General features: G+C 41.5%; 1 protein-coding gene across 6 annotated transcripts in view; it reads left to right on the forward strand.

Moving 5' to 3' along the window:
- The window catches only part of ARHGAP26 (Rho GTPase activating protein 26), a 448,623-nt gene that overhangs the window by 123,565 nt on the left and 302,309 nt on the right, over positions 1-22,749 (forward strand). For all 6 annotated transcript variants that reach the window (XM_059174922.1, XM_059174924.1, XM_059174925.1 and 3 more), the window contains exons 6-9: positions 5,804-5,914; positions 13,749-13,853; positions 15,374-15,503; positions 19,276-19,376. In XM_059174922.1, the coding sequence (XP_059030905.1) occupies positions 5,804-5,914; positions 13,749-13,853; positions 15,374-15,503; positions 19,276-19,376 (447 nt within the window). The remainder of the gene's footprint in view (positions 1-5,803; positions 5,915-13,748; positions 13,854-15,373; positions 15,504-19,275; positions 19,377-22,749) is intronic.

Here is a 22,749-nt window from a genome sequence, read left to right on the forward strand (position 1 = left end):
TCTATTCTGTGTACTTAATGCATGAGAAGGCAAATTATGGCTGCTAAACAAAAAGTACTAACCACAAGACTGGCTTATTTTTCCCCATCCCTTTTTTGAAAATGGATGGTACTCTCTTCCTCACTGACTTCATATGTTCAGATTACTAAAATAGAATACCATAGACTAGGTAGCTTATAGAGACAGAAATTTAACTCTCGCAGTTCTGGAGGTTAGGAAGGCCAATATTAAGGCGCTGGCAGATTTAGTGTCTAGTGAGAGCTTGCTTCCTGGTTCATAAATGGCTGTGTTCTTGCTGTGGCCCACGTGGTAGAAGGGCTAAGGGAGCTCTCCCGGGTTTCTCCTATAAGGCCACTCATCCCATTCATGAGGACTCCACCCTCATGACTTGATCACCTCCCAAATGCCACACCTCAAAGTGCTGTCACACTGGAGGTTAGGTTTCAGCATATGAGTGTTGTCAGGGACACAAACATTAGTCCATAGCACTGACCTGGCCAGTTATATGTATTAGTGGGCATTTCTTCATTATGTTCTTTTGTTACAGTTCGTTGTGTGCTTGTCTTTGACCCAGTCAAAGTACTTCTAAGTACTTTCTAAGTACTTTGTAAGGCAAGGAGCAGGCTGCAGGTTTTTCAGAAACATCTGGGTCAATTCTCAAGGATTGCTTTTTAGTTGTACCTTAGCTGAATTGAATTGATAAAAATACTATTATAATACTTTCACCATCACCAACAATAATAGTAGTATTTACTGAATGCTTATTTCTATACTGGGTACTGTGTTAGGCACTTCATTTGGAACCTTCTCAAATCCTTACCACCTTCTTGTGAGGTACAGATGTATTCCCTTGATTTTACATATGAGGAGGTTAAGGCTTGAAGGTGTTAAATAGCTTGCTCATAGCTCTTCAGTGAGGTTGTGCACACTGGATTCTGGAGCTCTTTTCTCTTACCTCATTGTGCCCTTCTGCTTGTCTTTCTGTCTTGGGAAGGTGGGACATTGCTGGGCTGCCTGTAAGTCGTTGTTATTCAATGCACATATCATGAAAATAGAATTGGCCTGAAGGAGGAACCTTGATAATCTTCTGGTTGAACCTCCTGGAAATAGATTTGAAGTAACTGGGTTCCTTGCAGAGGTCGATTTATTCAAGGTCTTCCAGCTATTTAGTGATGATTTCTTCACATTTATTAAAAAATCAACTTAGGAACGTAACTAAACACCTAGTGCACTTTTAATGAAATCTCCTTTCTTTGATTATCCAGAATTTTTCCCTGATTGCAGGCCTCAGAACTGAATACCTTTAAGATCTAGCCCATTCCCACATCCTGGTGGGTAAAATCATAGCTCAGTCATGTGGAATGACACTGCCATCTAGTGGATGATTCTTTTAAAAAAATCAGCTATTTTTCAAGAGCTATGAAGCTTCAAAGAAAATATTCACTTAACAAATGTACACTACACGCTTCTGTGAGTCTATTCAGGTGTTGAGCCAATTATGGAGAGTGAAATGAATGATTGGCTTCCTGGAACTTTTAGTCTAGGACAGGGCCTCTTTTCCAAGAAGCATAAAATGGTTGGTGTGTCTCAAACAAGCTGGGAGATTCACTGCTTCTCAGGTAAGAAGTGGAGAAACGATTTTGAGTGGCCAGCCAGGTGGGCTGGGCTCTTGACCTGTGAGTCCATTGCAGGATGGGGGTCTAAAAGATATGTTGAATTCTGTGGCCCAGATGAGAAGGGACATTAGCAGGAGAAACATACCATTCCACTTGGATTTTTTCTTCCCTTTCCTTTGGAAATGCATCAAGTTAGGCATTTCTTCTGAGAACTGGATCACTATTGGCCACATAGAGATCAATTCATTCATTCCTCAAATCTCTCTTGAATACTTATTAAGGGCCTGGCACTGTTCTGGAAGATGGGATACTAAAATGGAAAATGAGACTAAGTCTTTGCTCTCATTGACATTATATTGCCGTAGGCAAAATACTAGAATAGAGAATCATAGAATTGAATTTTATATAGTGATAAGGAAACAAATTGGGAGGAAGGAAGGAAGTCTTTGTCTTATGTACAATAACGTGGTTAATAAAGTCTTCTCTAAAGAGGCTAATATTTGAATGGAAACCAGAAGGATAAGAAGGACAACCAAGAGAAAAGCTTAGGATAGTGTTCTTTAAATTGTGGGTATGTTGGTTTGCCTGGCTGGTTCAGTTGCTAGAGCGTGTGATTCCTGATCTCAAGGTTGTGAGTTCGAGGCCCACTCTGGGTGTGGAGATTACTTAAACTGTTTTTAAAAACTGTGTGTGTCATAAAAATCTGGACTACTGGGTCTGAAATGCAGTAGAGGAGGCTAGAACAGAAGAAGCCTATAGAGGCATGTTTTTTTCAGGTCATAATATAAAAGGTGTTTCTTACTGTGTCTTAAAGTTATTTTTTTTTTTAATTTTTTATTTTTTATAAACATATACTTTTATCCCCAGGGGTACAGGTCTGTGAATTACCAGGTTTACACACTTCACAGCACTCACCAAATGTGTCTTAAAGTTTTAAAAATTTTTGTATTTATCAAGGAAAAGAGGTTTATCAGCAGAAGGAACACCCAAGTGCAAAGATTGATTGGCAGGAAAACATTTGGAATGTTACAGGGCAGCGAGTCTATCTCGGGGCTGGAGCATGGTGAGAATGATTTGGAGGGAGGCTGGGAGGAGGGATAGGTGGGCAGGTCATAGAGTATTTTGTAGACATGGTAGAAGCCAGATAAAGGCATTGAGGGGGTTGTGAGAAGCTCTGGCTCAAATTTGAAGAAAGCTCTTCTGGTTGCTGGGTGCAGACTGGATTGGGGTGGTGGGGAGAAGGCGAACAGAGAGACCAGTTAGGAGACTAAGTCAGACTCAATGGCTGACTTAGGGGAGGAGCTGGGATCTAAGCCCAGCAGTACTGGTGGTAGTGACAGCAACTGTGCACACAGCATCTTTTGGTATTCAATTTGCTCATATCCTTAAGCTCATTTTCTCTTGAAAATAGCTCCCCTGCAGAACAAGGGCAGATACCATCTCCAGCCTCCAGGTGTGGGAAGGAGACCCAGAGAGGTTAAGGGACTTGAGCTGGTCTCTCTAGCTAGAGAATGCTAGAACTGCAAGTGCACGCCAGTTGTTTGCCATTAGCTCTCTGGCTGATGCTGGGCTCTGCTATTTGTCTCAGAGGAGTTTCCTCCATTGCTGCTTAACTGCAGGAGCCACTTTGCACATTTCCTGAATGACCCTTTCTTCCGTTGCAATGTCAGTTGGCAAGCCTGAGCAGGGAGAATGTTGGAGGTGTGTGGGTGGTCCGGGGAAGTAGATGCATCCCTGGTGGAAGTGTGTTGGATTTGCACTACGAGGAAATTAAAGGCTGCAGGAACATATGGGGCTTAGCTGGCAGGAGCCCAGGTGGAAGGGATGTCAGCCCAGAGGTCTGAACCGCCATGCCTTAGGGGCGGGGAGGGGGGGTGGTGGTGTGCAGCATTTCTGAAACCGTGTCTCCGAATAAAGATATCTCAGTCGTGGGCGCCTGGGTGGCTCAGTGGGTTAAAACCTCTGCCTTCGGCTCAGGTCATTATCCCAGGGTCCTGGGATGGAGGCCCGCATCAGGCTCTCTGCTCAGCTGGGAGCCTGCTTCCTCCTCTCTCTCTGCCTGTTAAATAAATAAATAAAAATCTTTAAAAAAAAAAAAAAAAAAAAAAGATCTCTCAGTCCTCAGATGCCAACTTGCTCTGCTTGGAGGCTTAGAAAATGTCCCCAGGCTTAGCCTTTCCTTTTGCTTTTGTTCAGCACTACTCAGTAGACTAGCTTCTGTGTATTAATACGTTGATCTGGGAGGAAGATGCTCACAGGAGAGTGGGATGGGCTATTTGTGCTCTCCCAGAGTTTGCAATCTTCTGTTTATTTACATGATTTAAAAAAATTTAAAAAAATTTTTTTATAAACATATAATGTATTATTAGCCCCAGGGGGTACAGGTCTGTGAATCGCCAGGTTTACACACTTCACAGCACTCACCATATCACATACCCTCCCCAATGTCCGTAACCCCACCACCCTCTCCCTACCTACATGATTTTTAAATATCTCTATTCTTCACTATGCTATGAGCTCCACAAAGGAAGTTTCTTTTTGTTCATGATGGTTGAATGAATGAATGATTTGTCAAGTCCTTTAGACAGAAAGATAGCCATGCCATATTTGGTGTAATGGCAGCTAAGATATGTCCCAAGTTTATTCTGTAGGGATCTTGACAAGGGAGCACAGAAAGACATGGTTCTTTGGGGGCTTTTCGTGTCTTTGTGAAGTATGTTGTAGAATGGTTTCTGATCCTTCTGTTTTTAAAGAGAGCAGAGATGTGTTTCCTACCAGCAGGGGGGATTCATTTCTATTAAAAAATACTGGGTGGCTCAATTGGTCAAGCATCTGCCTGTAGCTCAGGTCAGGATCCTGGGACCCTGGGATGGAGCCCTGCGTCAGAGCCCTGCTGAGCAGGGACCTGCTTCTCCCTCTCACCTCCCCCACCCCCCACTTGTGCTCTCTTGCAAATAAATAAAATTGTTTATATATATATATATATATATATATATATATATATATATATATGTAAGTATATTTTGTCATCGAAAATGTGCATTCAGTGTAATTATCTGCTTTGAGAGATTGAGGTGACAGCGAAGCCGCAGAAAGTCTATGAGCTTTATTGTGATAGTTGCAGTACTTCGCAGCATAGCATTTGCTATTACACACACACACACACACACACACACACACACACATGCACTCTCTCTCTCTCTCTCCCCTCCCCCTTATTTTTTCCTCTGGCATCTATGTCCCACATCAGTGGTTTAATTGTACTCAGTGTGGTCCTTTTCAGGTGTCCCCTCTCTCACATTTGCAAAGAGGGAGGACTGAGGCTAGGTTGGGGTAATGTAATTGCTCTGCTGGGGTAAACTGACAGTTTGTGCTTTGACAACAAAGAAAGTATGGGAAACTTATGTGGAAATGACCTTTTCTGAGGTCCCCTGCCCTCTAACAGCTCATTTGGTTCATTCCTGATGGGATGTGGATATCCCTGCAGGTGTTTTTTTTTTTTTTTTCCTTCTTTTTTCCTCCTTCAAGATTTGTTTTCCATGGAACCCCGGTCTACCCCAGGGTGTGGAAGGCAGTACAGACTACTAGGTTAAAGATGGTTGAGGTGCAGGGCATCTGAGTGGCTCAGTCAGGGAAAACTCAACTCTTGGTTTCTGCCCAGGTCCTGATCTCATGATTGTGCTATTGAGTCCCACTGTGGAGTCTGCTTATAGTTTCTCTCTTACTCCCCCCACCCCCCACCCCTGCCATGCACTTGCTCTCTTTCTTTTCTCAAACAAATAAGTACTTCTTTAAAAAAAGGTGATGAAGGGTCTTGGAGGCAGATTCACAAGTACAGAAATCCTAATTCTTCCGTGTACCTGCTGCTTCAGTTCCCTAACGTCAGCAGGTTTCATTTTCTTCCTGTAAATTAGAGGTAATGAGAATGTCTTCTTCTTAGGAATGGAACGATGATTAAATAACTATAGTTAATGAGGAGCGAGTAATGTAAAATATGTCCACCTGAGGGCTTGGTGCCTGACACAAAGTCAGGTGCCGGGTGAGCACTGTCATTATTCTTAGGTCTATTTCGTGCTGTTTGCGTTGTTTTTAAATACCATCTCCAGAGATTTTTTCTGGCCTGCTTGCTGAATACTCTCCTTGGGTAGTAACCAATTTTTTTCTCTGAAATTCTTTCTTGTTTGTAGGCAGACAGCCAAGTGGACTTGGTCCGGCAGCATTTCTATGAAGTATCGCTGGAGTATGTCTTCAAGGTGCAGGAAGTCCAAGAGAGGAAGATGTTTGAATTTGTGGAGCCTGTAAGTAGATGCTCAGGGTTTCGTGGTGTACCCACACTTTGGTCCCCAATCCTCATTTCACTACTTAGATTACAAAATGCTCTAAGTTGCTGATGAAGAGGTTGACCAGCCCCGGGGCTGTGCCTCCTGCTAAGTCATAGTGCTCTGTCGATCTGACTGACCCTGGATTGTCCCCAGAGGCCATTCCTGGGCAACCTGAGTGGTAGTGATGGTGCATTCAGGGGTAGTTGCTTCCTCAAGCCCCCCTTCATTCTGCTAATTGGTGTCTAAGTGGAAAGAGGGCAAGGGAGGTTTAAATCTTGCCCGACAGTAGTGATTACACCTTAACTTTTCACCCTCCTACCCCTTTCTTTCTCCCTCAAATAATCCAAATATAGTAGTTGCCCAAGGAAAAAGGGGAATGTACATACTACTTTCCTCTTTTTGTCTGCTCAATTCAAAGCCCCTCTAAGCTCCTCCCATGCATTAAAATGTGCTATTACATAACGTGATTTCTCCTTGTAGTTTGTTAAAACTGGGCAGACAGGAGATTGTGTTTAGTGAACCATAATGGGATTTGGACTTGGTCACTGTGTCCCAGTGGGTATAAAAGGGTGTCATGTAGAAACAAGTCTGGCTTTAGTTGAGGCCACCTTAGCCTGGTCATGGCTCAGGGGTGCTGCCCTGCCCCACTGTGGCCCTCCAAATGCACATGACCAGGATATCCATGTACCACCAAAAGAGCATGTGGGCCTCAGTTTAAAACTCCTACAGACCTGGGATTCTTTCTTAAAAATGCTGGCTGTGATTGAGACCCCCAGCTTGGGGTCTCTATAGAAACAAGATTCTTAGCTACCTAGATTTAAGAAAGTGATTTTCTTAGGCAACAGAATAAAATTGTAAGAAACTGAAAGAAAATAACCACTCTTTTTAGTAAAGAGTGTTCTGTGCTCTATTTCTAACTTACAGACTTCTAGGATGCTTTTTAGGCATGTAGACTCACTAATAGTTTTATCAGAATCCCGTTGGCTTTGGGATCTGATGCTTTGAATATTTTTACTATACTGAAAAAACTGGGATTCCACTCTCTGTCACTTCATCTGGCAAATTCCTTGAAGTCTTGAATTACTTCATTCTTCTTATCTGAAAATTAGAAACTTTAAAGCCAACTTCCTATCTAGTGGTGGTCTCTGTCACAGTTCAGGTCAAAATCCTCATGTTTCTGCAGAAGCCATCTGTCAGAGAAAGTGAGCTTATTGATTTCTCTGCTTAGGACACAGAGCTGTTAAAGCCAGCATTTCAATGAGAGCTTTACTGAAGACCGTTTCCTCTGGTGTGGGCAGGCATTCAAAAGCTGTTGTAGATTGAGGCTTGGGTATATTTAATTGATTTTACCAGAATTTGTAGAGGAAAACAATAGTGTGATTGTAATAATCTTTTGTGCACTTTGATATTATTCTGCAATTGCCTGCTTTTGAAGACTTGGATTTTAATTGGTCCATCTTCTTTGAGGTGATTTTTTCGTCGTTGTCGCTGTCCACTTTGACCTCCCAGTAGGTGTTCCTAGTAAGTCAGGTACTATATCTGTTAACTTTTGCTGGGTGACAACCACAAAACCTCATATAGCAGTAGACATTTATTTCTTCTAAATCTGGGTGTTTCAGCCAGTCTGGTCTGGACTGAGCTGGATGACTGCTGATCTAGATGGGCTTTCCTTCTCCTCATCCTCCTTTTCTTTCTCCTCTTCCTTTTCTTTTTTCCTCCTCCTTCTCCTTCTCATTCTTCTTCTCTTCCCCCTCCCCCCTCCTCTTCCCCCGCCCCCTCATCCCTCTCCTCTCCTTCCTCTTCCCCCTTCTTTTTTTTTAAAGAAACCTTCAAGGAATAATCCTTCTACTTCCTGAAACTCACTTTTAGTATATCAGTGTCTTGAGTTTTTGAAAGGCAGCATTATCATTGGTAAGGGCTCCAGAGCCAGATGGCCTAGGTTTAAATCTCAGCTCAGCCATTTCCTAGCTGTGTGTTCTTTGGGGAAGTTACCTATCTTTCTGAGCCTTAGTTTCCTTATCTACAACATGAGTATAATAATATCACCTACTATATAGAGATGTTAGTGCACCTAAATGTTTATAGGAGCAATGTCTATAATAGCCAAACTATGGAAAGAGACTAGATGTCCATCAACAGATGAACGGATAAAGAAGATATGGTGTATATATATACACAATGGAATACTATGCAACCATCAATCCCCCCCCCCGCCCCAATCTTGCCATTTGCAACATGGATGGAACTAGAGGGTATTATGCTAAGCAAAATAAGTTAATCAGAGAAAGACAGTTATCATATGATCTCTTTAATATGAGGAATTTAAGAGGCAGGGCATGGGGGTCATGGGAGGAGGGGAGGGAAAAATGAAACAAGGTGAGGGGAAGATAAATCATAAGAGACTCAATCTCAGGAAACAAACTGAGGGCTGCTGGAGGGGAGGGGGAGGTAGGAATAGGGTGGCTGGGTGAAGGACAATGAGGAGGGTATGTAGTATGGTGAGCACTGTGAATCGTGTAAGACTGGTGATTCACAGACCTGTACCCCCAAAACAAACAATATATTACATGTTAATGGTAAAAAAAAAAAAAAAAAAAAAAAAGGAAAAAGAATATAAAGATGTTAGGAAGAATAACTTAGTTTATGCATGTATGATGCTTAGAATAGAGGGAATCAACCTACTTAGCACCCAGTTAGTATATAGTTGCTAACTAGCACCCAGTCAACCAGGGTCTGCTCAGATGAGCAAATGAGTCAAGTGGCAATATTAACAGGGCCTACCTGTTATAATAGAAAAATTCTTGGTAAATCTGAAAGCATTTACTCACTACCAGAAAAATTGCTGAAGATCCCATTGCTGTTTCTGAGGAGTTCAAAGCCTCATTAGGGAAATATGATGAATGTAATAGAGAGGTAGCCAAGGGAGCAAGCAGCTCAGTGCCAGTTGGGTCAGGAGGGATCATGTGGAGAAGTGGCAGAGGGGTTTCAAGAGTGGAAAACTGTTAAGATTTGTGATTGTGTCCCAGGCCAGGCATTGAGGCATCTGGAAAGCTAATGAAAAAAATTTCTGGTTGGAATAAAAGGAAAGTGATAGGATCTTGCCCACAGTTAGATGAGTTGGTTGAGAAGGCTGCATGTAGAATTCACATGTTCAACCTTCACTTTTTATAGAAGTAAACATGGCTTAACCCACCACCTCATGAGGTCATGGGCCAGTCAGTGCTTTGGGAGCTGTGGATAGCGGGAGGATTGATCCAGAGCACTGCTGATTAGATCTGTGGTTGTCAAAGTCTGAGGAATGCAGACTCTCAGGTTCTAACCCAGACCCAAAAATTAGGGAGTGGGGCCCAGTCATCTCTCTTTCAGTAATCCTCTAAGGTGATTCTGTGGCACTTTTAAGTTTGAGCCCCTGGCTGAGATGATGCAGAAGACCCTGAAATAACAGCTGATGATGGGGTGTAACTGTGTTATATGCTAATGATCCCTTCACCTTCATAATGTCCTCCAGTCCTTACACTGTCTCTGAGGGTAAATGATTGCTGTTCCATGTCTGTTTTCAGATGAGGAAATGGAAGCACATTTGTTCTTTAAGGTGACATCTGGTACCTGGCAGAAGTGGCATGATCTGGCTCTTAGTCTCTCTGAAACAGTATTTGATTGCTTACATGTGGAAAGAAAACCAGCAAAAAAATTTATTGAAATGAATTTCTGGGGCACTTGGTGTGGGTATTTATATTTTGAGGTGGTTGTAGTCAAGGGAATCTTCCAGCCATTCAAGGAACCTCCATGCTTACTGACTATGTTTATTTGTTTCTTAGAAAGTAACTTCAAGTACCAGGATGTTACTGACCTTCAGAAAAAAGAAACAAAATTTTAGTGTTCCAGGGAAGAAAATTCAGACTTCTGGGATCTAAACCATATTTTTGTGTGTGTGCTCTGGAAGCTTTTATTTTCTTGTTGAGGTACTAAATGTTCTGGAGATTTTGGATTGCAGATAATGACATCCTGATTTCTTGAAGGTGAAGCCACGTTCCATCTGTTCTCTGCGTTTTCATAATTGAAGGTTATGGAGTGCTACAGAGAACTCATTCCCCACATTCATCAGACATTGCATTCTCTGAGTTGTACCTTGAGAATATTTTTTGGTGCTTTGCCTTCCTGTCCTTTCTCACTACTTCTGCCCCATCGTAGATCTTATTTTTTCCTTTGATTTGTTGCATACTATCTTGGGTTCCCCCCCCTTCCTCAGGCCGGGCTGGACACTGCCACCACAGTGTATCTTATAACACATCCATCTAAGTATATCCGTCTCTTGAACAGCTCCTGTTGGCACTTCTGTGCTAAGGCTATTACATAGGTGATCTCTGTCTTCACCACCACCCAGTGCAGTAGTAGGTCACATTAGTGTCCTCCTGGAAAAGCGGAGTTACAGGACATTACATGGCTTGCCCCTTGCAACTTTTCATCACTCTACTATCTGCCCTTCTCTTTGTCATGCAAATGAGTCATTGTTGGTGTTTATATTTGGAGGGCTACCATAACCAAGTACCACCAACTGGGTTCTCAGAACAAAAACTGACTGCCTCTCATAGTTCTAGAGGCTAGAAGTCCAAGATCAAGGTGTCAGCAAGGCCATGCTCCCTCCGAAAGCTGTAGGGAGGTTCTTGTTTCTTCCTTGTAGCTTCTGGTGGTTTGCTGGCAGTATTTGGCATTCCTTGCTTAATAGGTACATCACTGTTCTCCCAGTCCTCATGTGGGTGTGATCTCTCTGCTTCTCTGACCAAATATCCCCTTTTTATGAGGCCACTGGTCATTTTAGATCAGGACCTGTGGGCCTGATTTTTAACTTGAAGATCTCCATAAAGTCTCTATTTTCAAATAAAGTCACATTCTGTTACTGGGGTTAGGACTTCAACATAATTTTTTTGTCAGCGTTGGGGGAACACTATTCGGCCTATAACAGTAGCTTTATTCTATGAATGGAAACAACCTAAATTTATCAGATAGTCCAGAATGGTACAATTGTTACCAAATGGAACACTTACATTTTTGCTCACTTAAAAAAAAAAAAATGTGTGTGTGTGTGTGTATGTGTGTGTGTATAACTAAAAATATCTATTCTTATTTTCTTGCAGACAACATAGCTAAATACACACACACACACACGTGTGTGTGTGTGTAACTAAAAAATATCTATTCTTATTTCCTAGCAGACCTATTCCTATTTCCTAGCAGACGTGCTAGGAAATAAGAATAGATATTTTTTAGTTATTTTTCTGAAGAGAATAAGGAAGGGGGTCCTTGAAGGCAAAAGGAGGTGGGGCAGGTCTTTCTTTGGTATTTCCTTTGTTGTGCTATGATTCCGTGGCTCTGACTGTTCAGGGAGGAGTCTTTATGGCTGTGCTGACTTATCTGCCAACCAAGGTGAGGCTACAATAAGCTTATCCTCTTTGTGTTTGAGTACAAGCATTTCTTTGAGGCAGATAGACGATCCCATCTCTGGGGTCTTTCTGTGGGCCTCACCCAGCCCTCTGTGGAGTAGACTTTCATTTCCCACTGGGTAATGGATTCATGCAATGTGTGGGAAGGGGATGTCAGGAGGTGGACCAGGGGAAGAGAGATGCCGCCAGGGGAGAAGGGAAGTGGGCCAAAGATAACAATATCTATGGAATCATTTCCCATAGAGAAGCGGACAATCAAGCATGATAGCAAAGGAAGTGAAAACCAAAATAAATACTAGGAACTCTCTGCCTTGGAGTACTTGTATGCACGCCCAGGTGGTGTCCTAGGGAGCTATTGGAAGATATTTAATTACCTTGGGCAAGAGAGGCCCTGTTGACTTTAAGTGGAAGATAAATCAGAGTTAACAGGAGAAATGACTTTAGAATTAGCTGCTTATCTTCTGTTATTATTCTGTAGGAGTGGATGATTCAGTGCCTTGGAAAAGTGATGGGCACAGCATTCGAAAATGGAGGGCGAGGGGTGGAGGGAAGGAAAAGATAAGAAACAATAGTTTTCACTGTGAACGCTGACACTAGGTTTGGCATAAGTGTCTTGGAGTCATCTAGGAAAGGAAAGCCTAAGCTTTCCTTTCAAAAAAAGTATTTTATATAGTGGAAGTTCAATAGCTTCCAACATCTTTCAAGAAAAGAATTTATTATTAGTCTTTGGTGATTCTATGTGGTTTACCACTCATTCATTGATTTATATAAGTGATCTGTTTATGGTGTCACAAGATATTTTTTGAGCCAGACATCTTTGACCAGCAAGGCCTGTTTTCTGACCTCCCATAAGGATCTAAAGGGGTAGTTGCCCTGGAGACAGTAGCAGTAGGTTATCATATTATTTAAAAGCAGGGTTTTGCCTTAGTTCACAGTATAGAGCTCTTTGATCAACTGGGCTGGGCATGTGTCTCAATCCAAAAACCATTCTTTGCTCGTAACTCAGGTAGAGTAGCACCTACCTTAGTGTTTCCCACTCCTGCCACAAGCCAGGTGGGAGATGAACAGGGGTGGGCTGAGTTTCCCTTGCCATCATTGTTAGGACTACCTCTTAGAAGAGGAGAGTTAGGTGAAAAATAAAGTGAGAATATGTTTAATTACTAGTATGTTTGTTTTAGGAACTGGAAAATTAAATACCGATATAAAGCAAGGCACCTGCATCTTGTTGTAACATGTGTTAGAGGCAGATCAGGGAGGTCAGAGTAGACTACTCAGAGAATGTGAGTTGAAAAGTTCGAGTTAGAACAGGGATGGAGTCCCCAAATGCAGTACAACAGAATTTGTGACAAGGTAAAGTTCTGGTTTCTCTAAAACCTTGTTGAAGCTTTTATTATAATCCTTTCTCCAGGTTGAGATTTGGAACTGAGGCAGGAAGCCTAGAACTTGGGAAGGGGCCAGGGAAACCCAACAACAGTAGCTTTGTGTGTAGGTTCTGGGAGGAAATAAGGTAGGAATATTGGTTGAGCCTAGAGAAGTGAAGACTGGCAGGGCGCAGGGAGGGAACATTCATAGTTTTCAGAGTGTGAAGGTGTGTTGTGAGAATCAGGCTGAGTAGATGTTTTCACTTTTCACTGAATATAAGACTACAAAGTGAATGGATTTAGTACCTTTGAGCTCGAGGGGATGGTAATTTAGGGGAACCGTCATAACTGAAGATGTGGGAACATGGGAATATTTTAATAATAGCATCCCTAGTGTTTATTGTGGATAGTTTAGGGACAGCCCAGAAGCACATTTGAGCTGAAGTCTGAGCCGGGTGATTTTCTTTGATTTAGCTTTGCCTGTTATATGCTGCGAACTCAGGACATACCATCTTCCTCTTCTCCTCTCTCTGTTGGCTGTCAATATAACTACACTTTTCTGGGTGGTAACCTGATAATACAGATGTATTTGATGGAGACTGTGTTGGACTTGAAGGAGACTGGTCTTCAATTTCTGAAGAAATGATTTTCTTTGAAGGTATTGAGGCTCCGATTAAGAGCTTGGATGCTGATGGCGAGGAGACCTGGTTTCAAATCCTGGTTGCTGCTTACTTTGTCTTTTGGAGCAAGTTACTTAACCTCTCTGAACTTGCTTTCTCAATATGGAAATGGAGACAACAGTAGTACTTACATGCTAGGCTGTTAGGAGCATTTAGTGAGAGCAGACATATGTTACCAGTGCCAGGCATTCAAGGAAGCTTAGTAGGTGATAGCCATTTTTGTTACCGTATTTTAGCTTTTCAGATCAAGGTTCGGAACTCAGGTTAAAGCTGCATAATACCTGTTCAGCATGCTAATGTGGACTCTGCCCTTCTTCTTTCATTGCAGCTCCTGGCATTCTTGCAAGGACTCTTCACTTTCTATCACCATGGTTATGAGCTGGCCAAGGATTTCAGCGACTTCAAGACTGAATTGACCATTAGCATACAGAATGTGAGTGGGCAAAGGGATAAGCTTCCTTTCCCTGGTTGAGGAAAGGAAAGAACACAAAGTATGGGTCTGATTGCAAAGAGATCACTTATTTGGATTGGAACACAGATGAGGATGATGGGTCTCGCTTGGGTTCAAAGGGCAGCTGGGGGCAGGTATTTGTAGGGTGCTTGGTGGCCCCAGGTTAGAACATCATCCTCTTTTCCATTATTTCTAAGCACTATTTATGTTCTCGGAAGTCCTGCTGATATTTTTGTTTTAAATCTGTAGCACCAGAGTCAGGATTTCCTTTGGCAGTGCAAGGTCCGGCCTCCCTTCTGTGCATCTAGCTACTTGGCCACAAGAGACCTTGGAGGGTGTTCAGGGGTTGGGGGTGGGGCATACATGCTGGCCTCCACTCAAAGGATATGATCTTGTTCAACTTTCAATAATGCTCACAGGAAATCCAAGTCAGAGCCTTTTACTCTGTCTCCTTCCCCAAATATTAACCAGCGGGACCTTTTGGTGCTCAGAATTGTACTAAGGGTCTTTGGTTAGCAGTTCCTGATCTCAAGCCCCTGATTCACTGTGTGGCTGGCTATATTAGTCTGCATGTTGTCTTTGTCTCCAGATGATGCTGTGTAGAAAAGAAATCCAAGTGTTGCCTTGTGAGTTGTATTGCATGGGTTTAGAAACCTGAAGCTTGCCCTGCCATGGTTTTCTGTGTTGTTTCGGAAAACAGGAAGTTGCAGAGGACAAGGTTTCACAAAGCATGGCTTCCCCTTAGGCCAGCTTCCTCAGAAGGTAGACTCAGAAGTGGAGGGTTACATGTAGCAGGTTTACAGGGGAGTAACATCAGCAAAATCACCTGTGTGAGAGAGGACAGCAGACCCTTGCAGGAGAAGTTTAGCTGTGAGGCCTCAGTCAATGCCGTGGGGTGTCCTGGAGCTGATACGGACCTTCACAGTGGCCTCAATAGAAGCAAGGGTACCAGACTTTGGGCCCCTTCCCCTTTTGCCCTAGCCTTGACTAGTCATGGTGTGCAGGTTGCACTGGGGGAAAGGAGTTACCTTGAGTGAGGAAGCTCCCTTTTTGAGGAGGGAGCCACCTATGAACCATCAGCAAGTGGCATTCCTGCAGTTGGAGAAACAAGTCCCTCTGTTTTGAAAGCCAGCCACATAGTGAAGTAGGACCTTGGGGACCATTTTTTGAACTATCTGAATCAAGGTCCCTTGGGATGCTTGTTTAAAATACACATTTCTAGGTCCAGAGGTAATAAATTAATCTTCAGGGGACGAGGCCTGGACATTTGTATTTTCTCCACATTCTCCAGGTGACTTTGATGGTCTTGACAGTTTGAGAGTCATTCTGGTATAGGACTTTAAGGTCAAAAGGTAGGTCTTGAAAGTGAATATTTGCTTAATTCCTAGGTGATTAAATGTTCCTTACCTGGTTTTAGGTTTCCATAGGTTGATGTTATAAATTGTTAGAGATGGGAACAAGGTTTCCTTTCTTTGATTTAAATAAAATGCCTTTCATCCTAGACAAGAAATCGCTTCGAAGGCACCAGGTCAGAAGTGGAATCACTGATGAAAAAGATGAAGGAGAACCCCCTTGAGCACAAGACCATCAGTCCCTACACCATGGAAGGGTACCTGTACGTTCAGGAGAAACGTGAGTGTTGGTGGCAAATAATAGCTTGGCATGCCTTTTACCCAGGAGGTAGAGGGTATAGTTAGTAGTGCCTAACTTAGAGCACAGCTTCTATAAATATAGATTTGGGTGAATGAGAGTAGTTGATAGTTGATAGTTGAGTTTTTTAAGGGAAAGGTATCCAAAGGTCTTGTCTACCTCCTCATGATGGGTTCTATTTTCTTTGTAACTGGAAATTCCCTCGGGAACCTGGAATTCACTGAGGCTCTGTGGTGGTGTTTTTTCTCTGTAGTGTCACACTTGACATGTCTGCACCCTTAGCATGGCTTTATCTATCACACTCTTGGTATAGAGGCTCTGGAAGGGCCTTGCATGCTTGACCTTATCGTATGTTAGCAGTCATATCCTTGGGTGGAGTTATTATGGAGTGAATTTGTTCCATTAAAGACTTGTTTCAGCAGGGACCAAACAGTCATGACTTAGGCCCTCTCCCCACTTTATTTAGTTGCTGTCATTTCAACACTTAAATTTTATGAGTAGAAATACAAACTCACTCTGAGAGGTAGGAAGAGAAATCCATTGTCCTGCCCATGAGATGTCAAGGAAAGAAACACCAGGTGCTGCTCACCCAGACTTCTCTGTGATGACTCACAGACTACTGTGCAAGGCCTGGGGAAAGGCTTTTTAATAGGGCTGTGCTATGAGGGTAGCACTTCCAGACTTAGCTCATAGAGTGCTAGTGATAGAAGAAAGTCAATTTTTTTTTTCTTTAATGGACAGTTCTCCTAATCTTCCATTCCTCCTTTTTTAGTTGGATGTGTTACTCCTCCCAGATTTTTGTGGGTTTCGTACTCTTTATTGTCCTTTTGTTGATTCAGGGCAAGGCAAATGTCTTCATTCCTAGAAGCTTATTAATGGAACAAAACACTTGATTTCAGTGATTATTCTAGCTAGTGATTGCTCAAAAGTTTGCTTGGCCCCAAAATTGTTGCCTCGTGACAATGGGGGCAGTAGTAGGGTTTGAGGTTGGACGCATTGGATATCTTGAGGGGTTTTATGCCCTTTATTCTTACAGGGATGAGCTTGTTGAGGTTTGTAAGAAGTGGAAGGTACTGTAGTATTGGGTTTTCTGTAAGCCTCAATGTAAGATGTTAACCTTTTTGCCTAATCAGAAGATCCAGCCCAAAAAGTTTAAGGTTAACTTGAATATAGTTCAGAGTCCACTTATAATACTTAATTTGTTAATATTATTCACTTACATATATAAAATCTGCACTCACATTAATAATCCAATTTTATTCAAATACTTCATGTGCCTTTTAAAACATGAATGTCTTGGTTATCATTAAAACAAGATTTTAACTCTCAAACCTCTGAGTCTAGAGCATATCAATGGGATATAGCTCTTTTTATTTGAAAGTTTTGGTAACTTATTGCTTAGAATAATTTGAACCTTGAATAAAAAATTGCAAGAAGAGTATAATGAACAGCCATATGCTCTTTATCTAGATGCATGAATTTTTACAATTTTCCCACAGTTAAAGAGTTTTTTTCTTTTTCTGGGTATGTATGTACTCACATAACAGTGACAGAGACATACACACATTGCCATTTTTTCTGAATCCTTTTGGAACAGATTCCATACTCCATACTCCTTTTCTTTAGTGTGTATTTTCCAAAAATAAGAATATTATTTTTATGTAACCACAGTATAGTTACTGTATCTAGCAAATTTAACATTAATAAAGTACTTAATGTAAATTACAGTTCATATTCCAGTTTTGTCAGTTGTCCCAGTAATGCCCTCATAAAGCATTTTCTTTTCCTTCTATCTAGAAAGGATTTCGTACTGCATTTACTTGTCATGATCTACTCTGTAATAATTCTTCAGCTTTTCTTTGTCCTTCATGACGTCGACATTTTTGAAGAGAATAAGCCAGTTCATTTCTAGAATTTTCTTTAGTGTGGGTTTGTCTCATTTTTCCCAATGATTAGATTCAGTTTAGGGATCCCTTGTCAAGTCTTACAAAAGTAATATTTGTGTTTTTCTCTGGGTACCACATCTAGTGGCACAGAAAGGCTGTCTGCCCCTCACTGGTGATATTAATTTTGGTCACTCAGTCAAAGTATCATTTAGTCTATCTACTGTACAGTCAAGATTCTTCCCTTGTAGCTCATTAACAGTCTATGGGGAGACCCTTTAAGACTATATCTTTCTCAACAAGCTTTGTCCCCGCCTAGAGTTAGCATCCACTGGCAGTTCTTGCCTAAAAGGATAGTTACTGTGATGGTTGCAAAATGGCGGTTTCTCAGCCGTGTAACTCCTCCATGTTTATTAGTTGCCATTTAGTGTACTGCCATGAGGCGACTGCCCTCCCTCTCCTCGTTCTCTTCTTTCCCATCCATCCATCCATCCATCCATCTTTTTGTTGTCAGGATGGAATTAAGGTATTTCTGTTATTCAGTAGGCTAAATCCAAATCCAGTATTATCCTTATTTCTTTGGCTAATCAAATGGTTTAAGATACAGAACTTGAGGAATCTTTGTGTTGTGCTGTCCTTGGATTTTTTTCTCTGAGCCACAAAAATAAATTAGAATGGTTGGTATTTTTGTCTTTGATGCTTCAATGTAAATACTTACTATGTTGCTTTTTACTTTTTTAGTTTCCTAAGCGCTATTCAACACTTGCTATGAGCACTGAAACCCTGAAAAAGAACTACAAAATCTTTATTAAATCTCCTATTACTACTTAAACAAACAAACAAAAAAAAAAAACACCCAGAAAACATTTCTGTGTTGTGATCTCTGTGACATCTAAGGCAATGATTGAGGGCCTTGGAAGGTTATAATGCTGATTATCCCTTCTTTCCCTAATGATATTTTATTATTCAAAATAACGTAATTTGGGGCTGCCTGGGTGGCTCAGTGGGTTAAGCCTCTGCCTTCAGCTCAGGTCATGATCTCAGGGTCCTGGGATCAAGTCCCACATCGGGCTCTCCACTAGGCAGGGAGCCTGCTTCCTCCTCCTCCTCTCTCTCTCTGCTTGCCTCTCTGCCTACTTGTGATCTCTCTCTGTCAAATAAATAAAATCTTAAAAAAAAAAACAAGGTAATTTGCCAACCACCAGGTAAAATCAGAGACTGTTAGGATTTGACTGAAGGGCATTCTTCCTCTTCCCTGAGGGATAATACTGAGGGACAGACTCCTTAGATTACATTTGGGTATTTATAGTTACTTCCATTTACATCTCTGTGTCAGAGTTTGCCTGTCTGCTTTTCAGATCATCTTGACTTTTGCTAAAGTACAGATTAGGGGTTTGGCAGTAGGTCAGAACCCTTGTATGTCTTTGCAGAGAGTTGCAGAGCAGCTGTGTGGGAAGCATGAAGTCATCATGCCAGATGGGAACAGTGACAGGCACTTCGAGGAGCTTTTCTGTGTTCTTTCTTCAGTCATCTTACTCCTGTCAGGGAAGAAAGGAAACTTCAAGTGGAGATTGATGATGGGAAAGTGAATTAATTTCCCCAGGGAACCTCTACTTCCCTTGTATTTTAAGACCCATTGGATCTTGCATTTAGTGGGAAACAGTTTTCCTTGGTCCCTGGGGAAAGCTTGGGGTCACTTCCATTTCCAGCCTGTGGGATCAGATTTCTGCCTATTCCAGTCTAGCTGGTGGAGACTATATTGCCCCGAGAAATGGTTTAAGGGTAGGTGAGCATTGTGGGTTATGGGTTGTGTGTGTTTCCAGTATGCTTTCGACACATAGAGATGTTTCATGGGAAATACTACCTTGCAGGTCACTTTGGAACGTCTTGGGTGAAGCACTACTGTACATATCAACGGGATTCCAAACAAATCACCATGGTACCATTTGACCAAAAGTCAGGAGGAAAGGCGGTGAGTTCATGTTTAAAATTTCATGCTTGATTTGCTTGGCTAAATAGGAAGGTTATAATGCGTATGTATAGCAACACCTTCATTGTGTCATTGTCATTTTCTTTTCTTGTTTTTAAGTTTTTTTTTTTTTTTTTTTTTAACTGAAGTATCATTAGCATGCAGTATTACATTTGGTTTTAGGTATACAATATAATGATTCAACAATTATATACATTACTCAGTGCTCATCACAGTACGTGTGCTTTTAAACTCCTTCATCTATTCCACTCAGCCTCCACTCACCTTCCCTCTGGTAACCACCAGTTTGTTCTCTATTTTTAAGAGTCAGTTTTTTTGTCCATCTTTTTTTTGGTTCATTTGTTTCTTAAACTGCACATGTAAATGAAATTATATGGTATTTGTCTAACTCTGTCTGACCTATTTCACTAAGCATTATACCCTCTAGGTCCATCTATGTTATTGCAAGTGGGAACACGTCATTGTTTTTCATGGCCGAGTAATATTCCTTTTTATATCCCTGTTTCATTCTTTCGCATGTGACTGTTTTCCCAGCACTATTTGTTAAAGAGACTGTTTTCTTCATTGTATATTCTTGCCTCCTTTGTTATAGATTAATAGATCATATAGATACAGGTTTATCTGTGGATTCTCTATCCTGTACCATGGAGGTATATATCTCTTTTTGTGCCAGAACCATACAGTTTTGATCACTGCAGCTTTATTAATTAATTAATTAATTTGACAGACAGAGATCACAAGCAGACAGAGAGGCAGGCAGGGAGAAAGAGAGAGAGAGGAGGAAGCAGGCTCCCTGCCGAGCAGAGAGCCCAATGTGGGGATGGATCCCAGCACCCCGGGATCATGACCTGAGCTGAAGGCAGAGGCTTTAACCCACTGAGGCTCCCAGGTGCCCCATCACTGTAGCTTTGTAGTATATCTGGAAATCTGGGATTGTGGTATCTCCAACTTTGTTATTCTTTCTCAAGATTGCTTTGCTGTAATTTTCCCACTTTTATACAATAATTCCAGGAGGAATAGTAGACAGTAATTATAGCAGTAATTAGACAGTAATTATAGCAAAGCGAATATTCTTAGCTTAAAGTTCTTTTAAGAACTACAACTAAGAAGGATTCTGGTATTTCATAAATATACATTACTAAGTATGTCAAGTGTGTTTAGATGCTAGAGATCCCTGGGTGGCTTTGTCCTATGAAATTGATGGATGTCACTCTTACTTGATGCAAAGAGGGTTGCCAGCTATCGTGTAGGTGTCCCGATTATCTGTTGCTGTATAACAGATCGCTGAAAAACTTAACTCTTTTTTCCTAAAGATTTTATTTATTTATGTATTTGAGAGAGAAAGCATGAGCTGGGGGAGAGGGGAAGAGGCAAGGGGGAGATGCAGTGAGAAAGGCAGAGGGAGAGGGACAAACAGACTCCCCACTGAGCAAGGAGCCTGACTTAGGGTTCCATCCCAGGACTTGGAGATCATGACCTGAGCTAAAGTTAGAGGCTTAACTGACCAAACAACCCAGGTGCCCAAACTTAGCAATTTTTGAAACAACACCAGTCATTTTAGTATTTCTCACAGTTTCTGTGGGTCAGGAATTGGGCAAGCATTTGGATGGGTGCTTTGGGCTCAGGGTTTCTCAGGGGCTTCCAATCAGATGGTGGTAGGAGCTGGAGCAGTGAGGGTTTGAAGTCACTAGAGACTGGTCAGTCATGATTTTGTTTTTCTCCTGATTTTGTTCCTCCCCTTCCCTCTTTCCTTCCTGCTCTGTATTGTCTCAGGGTCTGTCTATCTCGTTTCTCAGTGGAAGATTGGTTGGGTTTTCTCATAGCATGGTGGCCTCAGGGCAGCTAAAGATGTCAAGAGTGAATATTCCAGCAAAGAAAGCGGAGACTGCCTGTAGCCTTATAAGTCAAACAGCCTTCCTTTTGCCCTGTTGTTTGAAGCTCACCCAGGCCCATCCAGTTTCATGGGGAGAGCATGCAGACCAGCCACTTAATGGGAAGAATATTACAGACACATGGTATGAAGAATGTTAGGATAGAAATACTCTTGTAGCCGGCTCTGACCATATAGGCCCTGCTGTCACTGTGCCTTTCTCTTTTCCTCTGGGCTCCCTAGCTGTAGCCTGAGTGCATTTCCTCTTGTGGTAATGTGTCTTTTCTCTCTGGCTGCTCTTAATGTCTTTATTTTTTCCTTTTGGTTTCTACATTTCATAATGATGGTCCCATTTTTTTTTTTCATGCTTTTGTTCTTGGGAATGTGGGGCCTTACTGTATTTGGAGATTGGTGTCTTTTAGTAACTTTGGGAGATTCTTATCATTTATAATTTTGAATCTTGCCTCCTCTCCATGTCTCCTGGGCATAACTCCTTTGGGAGATAGCTATCTATTTTTAACAGAAGCATTTATATTTTTCATCTGTCTGTATTTCTGGATTCCATTCTACATAATTTCCTTGATTCTATGTTTAAATAATTTTTAAGCTGTGTCTAATATGTTGATGAATTAGTCCCCAATAAGCATTCCATCTCTGGTTCTCTCTGTGGCACACTGTGGTGTGGCATGTTGGGTTTGTGAGGGCATTACAGAGGGGCAAGCATTGCAGAGGCTAAGAGCACCAGCTTTGAAATTAGACTGCCCAGCTCAGTAATGTTAGATGCATCTGTCATTACCGTTGGCTACTCTATCAGACTCTCCCCTTAGTCTGTACCACTTCCAATTTTTCTTCCTTGCTTTTTTTTTACTTAGGCCACAGTACCAGAATTTATCAGCATCTCTTTCCCTTCCATGTATTAAAGAAGAATATACCAAAGCTCTTTTAATATTTTAAGAGTGGAGTAATGTCAGGAAAACAACATTGTTCAAATATAGAAACAAAGAAATTAAGGAGTCGGAAGAGATATTAAACATTAATCACTGGGTATTCCCTAGTTTTTATACAATGGAAATAAGAGTTAGACTTGCTCCCCTGGGTTGAGCCATAGTCCTTTTCCAATCTGTCTTTCTAGAAATGAGCATCCCTAAATTATTTTCTCACACTCTTTATTTTGGGACTTTTGACCTTGTGGTTTCCTAAATCTTCAAAGAAGAACTTTTTTCTGTTTGGTCTTATCCCACTGAGAAGTGAATAACAGAGACCAATTATGGTGGATGTGTGGAACTCCCACATTTTCTGTGAATTAATAGTAAACACCTCACTGGGTTGTTAAGAAGTTTGTATGAATTAGTATATATACTCTTAGAAGAGAGCTTGATACACAATGAGTTCTAAATTAGGAGTTTAATAGTACAATAATTAATTTTCCTAATAATTCCTTAAATTTATTTTCTATTTTTCCAAGTCCACGTATTATCCTATATT

This window comes from Mustela lutreola, chromosome 5 (assembly GCF_030435805.1).
Source record: "Mustela lutreola isolate mMusLut2 chromosome 5, mMusLut2.pri, whole genome shotgun sequence".
Classification (NCBI taxonomy): Eukaryota; Metazoa; Chordata; class Mammalia; order Carnivora; family Mustelidae; genus Mustela; species Mustela lutreola.